At 33.1% G+C, this 8,387-nt stretch overlaps 1 protein-coding gene across 2 annotated transcripts in view; it reads left to right on the top strand.

Moving 5' to 3' along the window:
* The window catches only part of Plod2 (procollagen-lysine,2-oxoglutarate 5-dioxygenase 2), an 87,557-nt gene extending 80,059 nt beyond the window's left edge, over positions 1–7,498 (top strand). Inside the window, exons 14-20 of one of the 2 annotated variants that reach the window (XM_015486975.2) lie at positions 83–145; positions 1,187–1,300; positions 3,667–3,732; positions 4,344–4,448; positions 5,578–5,724; positions 5,834–5,959; positions 6,132–7,498. In XM_015486975.2, the coding sequence (XP_015342461.1) occupies positions 83–145; positions 1,187–1,300; positions 3,667–3,732; positions 4,344–4,448; positions 5,578–5,724; positions 5,834–5,959; positions 6,132–6,287 (777 nt within the window). In that variant the 3' untranslated portion in view covers positions 6,288–7,498. The remainder of the gene's footprint in view (positions 1–82; positions 146–1,186; positions 1,301–3,666; positions 3,733–4,343; positions 4,449–5,577; positions 5,725–5,833; positions 5,960–6,131) is intronic. The other variant, XM_015486976.2, reaches the window with a different exon arrangement.
* The last annotated feature ends 889 nt before the right edge of the window (positions 7,499–8,387 follow it).

Below are 8,387 nucleotides of genomic sequence, written 5' to 3' on the forward strand. Positions count from 1 at the left end.
TTTTTTTTTTTTTTTATTTACCAAAGAATACCCAAGAGAGTGGGTGTGCAGTCAACTTACCCAATGCTTCTCTTCATTTTAGACTTTACAAAGGGAAAAAGACTCCCCTACTCCGGAAACATTCCAAATGCTCAGCCCCCCAAAGGTGTTATTTTTATTTATTTTTTATTTATTTTTTGTTTATGTAATTAATATTAAATATGATAAATTGCATAGAAGTAAAGTTTATTTAAGAACCTTCTTTGCATTTAGCTTTATATAATGTTGGTGTTCATGGGTTAGTAATCTGAATGTGTGTGTGTGTGTGTGTGTGAGAGAGAGAGAGAGAGAAAGAGAGAGAGAGAGATCTGTGTGATTTTGAGCGGGATATTGGAAGTTAACACTTGGATCTTTGAGCTGATTTATATTTTGTAGTTGACAGTTGAAAAAGTTAACCCCAAGTTTCTTGCACTCGTTCTTTTGGGTTTTATTTTGGTGGGTGACAGGGAGAAGAGGTAGAGGTGGATATACAGTGCATCTTGATTAAAGAAATGAGACTTGGGAGCTCTTCTTGATTTATTTTATTGATCGCTAACCCTTTTACCACTAAAACAGGTACAAAAATCAACGTCCTTGCATCAGTTGTGTTTGCCATGATTATTTGGTTTATGGCAAGGATATGAAACGCACTTTTTTTTTAGCTGCCTTTATAATGCATGACTAAGTTTTGTGTTCTGTCTTTAAACATTAGAACAACAAAAGAATGAAATGCAGTGATGCACTAATGACATTTTTAATTCTTGTTTAAAAATGTAACACTGTCTTCTTTGAAAGGGAAAGAAGCCAAAAGAAGGTCTAATCCATTGCATTTTGGTGTCTCAAAAATATTTCTGCTTTCAAACAGGAATTTTTTTTTCCTGATGTCTCCATCTAGGACCAAAGAGAAAGGCATAAAAACAATCCATTCATCTTCTTTTTTTTCAGTTGAGTGTCAGTGCTGTTAGTTTTGTGTGGTGTCTGAATTTATAATCCAAATTTTCTTTCTTTTATTTTAAATCATGCACGTTTTACTTGAAAAATAAAATGCATGTTTATGAATGAAATTATAAAAGTTGAAATTAATATACCATACTATATATTTATCTATGGTTAAACTTATATTTTGTACCTTCCTCTAAGATTAACACTCCTATTTTTTGGCATGTAGGGTGTGTTTATGTACATTTCTAATAGACATGAATTTGGACGACTACTATCCACTGCTAATTACAACACTTCCCATTATAATAATGACCTCTGGCAGATATTTGAAAATCCTGTGGTATGTGTTTCATATTCAACTTGTTTTATTACTTATTCTCCTGTAAGTCTAACTGGACATAAACTAGTTGGCTAATAATACGAAAATATGATAAGAGGCGTTTAAAAAATGAAATAGTTAATTGTATTTAATGATCTATAGAGTAGATCTAAACTTTACCAAGAACTTGTGTCATAAAGATATATTTTAGGCTTGAGGAACTTAATTATCAGTTTCTTTGGTTTCTCATATTTTCTGTTATATATTCAAAAGTTCTATACAATCTTTAATCACCATTTCAGAGAAAAGTTTACAAATAGTTTGTGTATAATATTTTGATTTTCAGGAAGAAAAATTCAAGAATTAGCTAAGGAAAATACACAGTATCTCATGATTTTGTTAATCCGTTTTGACAGTTTTGTGAATGTACACCTGAGAGAGCCAGAGAAAATTGAGGAGTAAGCTCCTTCAGCGTAAAAAAGTCTTAAGTTGAAGAAAGGATTTACTTTCTAAAGTCTAAAAGACGTCTTCTTGTTTTCTTAAAGATTTCATCAGATAGTAAAAAGCTTCTGTTTTTGCTTTATAATGATTTCTTTCTTTTTGTAAGCTCCACACATTTATTCAAGGGACATGTTCTCTTACTCTGCTGTTTTTAAGATTTTCCTCCTGGCAATAGTAAAAGTTTTCAGTTACCAAGACTCACTTCACCTGATGAAAATTGTCTTTTATTTTGTGGGAGAGTTCCAGAAATGGTAAATTTAATAGTTCTTGAATACTCTCCTGAATAGAGAAAGAATGTTTTTTGACATTTTGATATTTTTAAAGTACTTTTGCCCCGTTTTAGCTGGATGTCTTTATCATTCATGGGAGTAGAATTGAAAAGAGGTCTATTTTATGTGAGGGTAGAATTCATATTTTATTGAATCTCTTAATGTTTTGAGTGTAGAATTATTTGGCTTCTCAGATAGCAGGTTAGCTTCCTGGCAAGATGCCCTAAATTATATCCTGAATTGCACCTCTGTGTAAGAGTTCCAGTCTCTGGAGAGGATAGGATGAAAATGTCAGAACTGAACAGAAATGACTTTTCTTTCTATGGCTTTCTTTGTTTTTTTGAAACATTAGTCTAATTGTGGATATGCTGAGTGCTGTCTCATGGCAAAATACTTAGTGATTGACCCATCATCAAAATTCCTAAGAAATTAGTACAATCACAATTTGCTCAATGACTTGAAAGTTTGCCTAAAATGAAAAGTTACTATTAATACCCAAATGTAAAATTCTTGGGGATTTTGTTTTCCATAAACTTTAAAGAAATTTTTTAAAAATGATGCATAGGAAAAAAATATATTCTTGAATTTCTTGTTTGACTATTTATATTTAATTTTTATCAAATTTTAGAATTAGAAAATGAATAAATATTAGAGAAATAATGAAATAATGCAGAAAATATATCATCATATTTGTACACTATGTATAAATGACATTCCTTAAAGAATTTGAAGATAGCTTTGGCTTCTCCACATCAAAAACAGGCTCCATATAAACATACAAAACTAAGAATGGCATATAAATTTAGCATGATATAAATCATCTGCTCTGCCAAAATCCAGCCTCAGAGATATATTTAATATAAATATTTTTGGAAACATGTTTTTATTAAAATTATTTAGAGTCTGTGCTTATGCTGTGACTTCCCATATTTGTACTTTATAAAAAAGAAAGTTAAAAATTTTTCAAGAGTCTAAATGCATTTAAGAAGATATTGGGGAGATACCTAATTCACTCCATATTTCATCATAAACTTTCTCATTTATGCCAGAGATTGGTCAAAGAGAATAAAATTTCTGAATTAGATGAAGAGGAACCTTTTTCAATATAAGGACCTAATTCTTAACCTTATTAGTTGAATAAGACCCTAGTTAATTAATTCACTAATGGTTTTTTGCTATTATTTATTGGGACAATTTTGTTCCTTATTTTATCCTTCTTTTTTTTTTTTTTTGGTCTTGGGAATTGAACCCCAGGCCTCAAGCATACTAAGCATGTGCTCAACCATAGAGCTAAACCTCTAGCCCTATTTTAATTTTTAAATGCCACACATTTAATCATTCTAAAACTAGTCATTGTAGGATTATTAAAGTCTTAATATTCTGAGGCATGAAACATAATAAGTTTTAAAAAAAAATGTTTCCTGCAATGATGTGAGCACATACAGAATTAGGAAAAAATTGAAATATAAACTTAGTTTCTGAAAATTCCTGTTCTGTTGAATATACACAGCCATTTCTAAGTTGCTTAATTCATAAAAAGTAAATACTTTTTATTTGCTAGTGAATTATTTGTGAAAAAGATATTTGTGTTAATATGTACAATTCTTTTTTTGATAGGACTGGAAGGAAAAGTATATAAACCGTGATTATCCAAAAATTTTCACAGAAAACATAGTTGAACAGGTTTGTATTAATAGCTACTATGATGTATAGAGCATTTTGCTGTATTTTCCAGAAGAAAGCATTTCTAGTGTAATACTACTTTAGTGGAAAATGTGAAATAGAGAAACTGGCCTTTGGGTAAAATTCACATGGCTTATTAGCAACTCTGCAGCCTTGGAATCATACAGATGTGAAAATGGAGATTTAACAATATATTTTAAGATAATACTTTTGGAAAAAAAATAATGGTCCTAAATTTTCTGGCTTTATGATACCTTTCAAAATAAGGAATCATTGAAAGATTTCTGGTATGGAATTCTTTCAATAAACATTTAACTTTGAAAGACTTTGGGCTCTCTTTCTAAGAGATTTTTCTCTGAGAGACCTTTTTAAAAATGAACTCTCTTTTAGATGTGTTCAAGATTATTGCTCTTACCTATTCTCCAAGTATAAGCTATCCTCATTTCCGAGATATGCCATTATCTTATGTATCTAGAGAAAGAAAAATTAAACTATGATGATATTTTCTTGTCATTTAAATGCTTAAAATTTTATACATATCAAAGAGTTGTTTAAACTTTTTAAGACACAGATATTATTATGTCTTCTAATGGTGGCGCCATGTTTTATAGCCTTGTCCAGATGTCTTTTGGTTCCCCATATTTTCTGAAAAAGCCTGTGATGAATTGGTGGAAGAAATGGAGCACTATGGCCAGTGGTCTGGGGGGAAACATCATGTAAGTTACTGTTTCACACAAAGAGCTAGAATGTGTGTCTGTCTGGGCAAGGTCAGGATAGATATTCAAGTTCAGAAGGGATATATTCTAACTTTTTCCTTGGCCTAACTGAGCGGGCCAGGCCATCAGGAGAATGCTCTTTTCAGTCTGTCTTGAGGAAAGCTGATCCTTTAACACCTAAGAAGTCAGTTATCTGTCTGGGCCCCAGTTTCTCATTTATGCATGTAATTGCAGAGTGTGGTCTGTAAGGGCCAGTGTCCCTGTGCTGGAGTTGCATTAGGTAAGACATGTCTATAATGATTGGTGTCTTTCTTCTCTAAGATCACCTTTTATTCCCTGCAGTGAAAATGCTAATGCAAACTTTTTTTTTTTTTTTTTGTGGGTAAATATGGAAAAGAGGATTTGTTTTGAATGCCCTCAGTGTAATCCTGCTTTGCATTTATGTTCATGTGTGAATACTTGGCAGTGATTTTTATGGGTGTGGGTTCCATGTGTTTCTTTTCCCCTGAAAACCCTCAGAGGCCAGGGATTGTAATGAAATACTCTGGAATATCACTGCCTCCACCCAGTTAACATCACCCCAGCTACTTACTTGATGAGGGAGAGAAAAGTCTGAAATATTAGGAGGAACTTGAAGTCAGTGTGTTGTGGGATGATGGAGAAAAATCACTGAAAGATTTGGGATTTCATAAAACGAAAGCAAGGGTCACGGCGGGGAAAACCTGTTTTCCGTAGTTTGTAATCCGGGGGACACATATATGCGGAATGCGTGCCCATCAGGCAGCCAGGACCCCAGAGAGTCATGATACAAAGTCATTTTTTAGGGCCGATTTGAGGCTTTGGAAAGTCTGTTTTAGTAATTGTATAATTAAACCTCCCGTATACATTTAATATGTAGGAAAGGGGTCTACTGACTCTGCAGTAATTTGCTTCATCACCAATACATTTGCAAAGCTGTATTGTCTGAGTACTTTTGACCATTTTATAATTAAAGCAGATGGTACACCACAATTGAGCAACTGTTATTTTTATTGTCTATTATGAGCTGTGTTTATAAAAAAATACCAAGATAATGGTAATGTGAATTACACACGGGCTCCCCTTTATGGTGTGTCAATGCTGTTTCCAGGATAGCCGTATATCTGGTGGTTATGAAAATGTCCCGACTGATGATATCCACATGAAGCAAATTGACCTGGAGAATGTATGGCTTCATTTTATCCGGGAGTTTATTGCACCTGTTACACTGAAGGTCTTTGCAGGCTATTATACAAAGGTAGTTATCCTCCCACTCCTCCTGCATGCTCCCTGCCACATTCTACATGAATAAGCTTTTTTGTGTTTTTATTGTTAAACAAATCTCCTGACTGACTTTGCTTTTTTAGGGGTTTGCACTATTGAATTTCGTAGTAAAATACTCCCCGGATAGACAGCGGTCTCTACGTCCCCACCATGACGCTTCAACGTTTACTATCAATATTGCTCTCAATAATGTGGGAGAAGATTTTCAGGCAAGTATGACTCATCTGTTTAGAGTTTTCTAACTAAATATGGTGTTATCAAGAGGGATTTACCTGTTTCTTTTTTAGATTCTGCTAAGATGGCATAATTTGAAATTTTAACGCTGGTTAAAAATTGAAAATAATAAGCAGATACTTTTTTTTTTTTTTTTTTACATTTTAGGGTGGTGGATGCAAATTTCTAAGATATAACTGCTCTATTGAATCACCACGAAAGGGCTGGAGCTTCATGCATCCTGGGAGACTTACCCATTTGCATGAAGGACTTCCTGTTAAAAATGGAACAAGATACATCGCAGTGTCATTTATAGATCCCTAAGTTATTTACTTTTTATTGAATTGAATTTTCTTCTGGAATGGATGACTGGCACGAACACATCTTTGAAGTTGTGCTTGAGAAGATGAGAGGAATATTTAAATAACTTCAACAGAACAACTTCACTTTGGGCCAAACATTCAAAACACTTTTTGTAAAAAGTTGTTTGATGTTTCTTAATGTCTGCTCTGAGCCTTAAAACACAGGTTGAAGAAGAAAAGAAAGAAAAAAAAGTAAAAGAAAATATTTATTTCTATGCTTTACTGTCTCTGAGAATAATGACAATTTTCTGGATTTGTGTTTCAAGTTGATAAAATATTCAGGTACAAATGTACAAGTAACAAATAAGCCTAATAATGTTTTCTTATTTAAGAGGAGCCTGAGAAGAATTTTATTTATCAACATGTAAGGGAAATGTAGAACGAATGGATATAAATGGAAAGTTTTGAAAACCTGGGTTTTGAAACCTGGGGAAACTGATTCTAACTGAATTTGGGTGCAATTATGTAAGTTCTTTCTTGACCACCTATGCAGGTCCTTGCTCTAGTAGTTATGGGATGATACAAAGAAAATAACAATGTTTTTCTCAAGAAACAATGGAAACACAACCAAAGAGCAAATCCATTAGAAACATTTTTTTTCTAGAGCATTAGATGATTTTACATTTGTATTAGAAATTAAACCCCATATTCCTTCCCATGGACAATATTAAGTAGACACCAGATCTAAAATCCGTAAGTGTCCTTATGTCAAAACAGAATTTTTGTTAGTTTCATTTTTTTTAATTGTAGAAAATGGTAAAGAAAAAGAAAAAAAATTGAGACTAGTCGAATTTTATGATTTTTATAAAACTTTTTAAGTACTTGAATTTTATATCAGGTAAATAAAGTTGGTGAGCCTGGCTTCTTCCCTTTTGCCCTTTGTCTCTCTTCTTAATCTTTTTGGGGAGGGTTATTCATTTTTTTTTTCCTTCTAACTGTGATCTCTGTTTTATCCTTTTTAATCTGTGAGTTCTTCTCTACTTTACTCTAACCCCCTTCCAAATTTGTTGACTTCATTTATTACCATTTCTCTGAGTGAGGTGTAAATGTCCTTCTTGTAGCTACTGTTTTTAATTTAAAGGTTAAACTTGAAGTTTTTAATCATGGTGCCAAAATTCATTTTTCTAACACCATGTGTTAGAAAATTTTGAAAAATAAAATTATTTAAAATAAGAATTTGTTGTTTTCTTTATTATTGGTGATTTATCATTAGAAGTGAATAAATGATGGAATAGCCTGAAATAATATCTGGATACAAAGACTGTCTTTTTTTTTTTTTTTTTCAGTTTGTTTTGTAACTTTGAAAATATAACATCAAGACTCTATTAGTTGGATTATAAATTAATTGTGAAATCTTGGTCTCGTAAGGACTAGGGATTGGATGTGACTCATTTTACAAGTGAGGAAATAAAGGCCACATGATTGTTCCATATTTAAGTATATATTTGGTGGTGCTTTTGTGTCTCCTGTGGGCTCATTTGTGTTCTATGCACTGAGCACATATATAGGGATCACCTGAATGCTTTTGTTGCTGGGAGATGGACTTGGGAAATCAGCAAGCTTCGGTCTATCTCTGTTCTCTTCTTTGGTGTCCCTTAATACCTAAAGTAAATCCCTACCCATCAACAAAGTAAGGAAACATTTAGGTAATGATTTGCATGATAGTTTGTGAATTACATAATTGTACTTCCAGGAGAGCAAATGATGTGTCATGGACCCCAAGCAGTCACTAGTGACCCTAGAGGCAAAGCAGGTGGAGTTCCTTCAGCACAAGCCCTCACGTCTTTGGGTGCATTTCGAGGAGAGATGCCTACGAGGTGCTTTTCAGGTGGGGTGTGGTGGGTGGCCACCTACTGTAATTATTGTCATATCATGCCCTGTTTCCAGAAATTGGATCAGGGCTGTGGACTGAGCACATTTGTCTATCTTTGCTCTTATCACAGATTCTCTGAAATAATATTAAAAAAGTACTTTTTACAAAAGGAAGATTCATAGTTAGTGAAGGACAATGAGAAAAACTCCTATCAGTAGATCAGAGAATTTGAAAAATAGGAAACTAGTA

The sequence above is a fragment of the Marmota marmota genome, unplaced genomic scaffold, assembly GCF_001458135.2.
Source record: "Marmota marmota marmota unplaced genomic scaffold, marMar, whole genome shotgun sequence".
Taxonomy (NCBI): domain Eukaryota; kingdom Metazoa; phylum Chordata; class Mammalia; order Rodentia; family Sciuridae; genus Marmota; species Marmota marmota.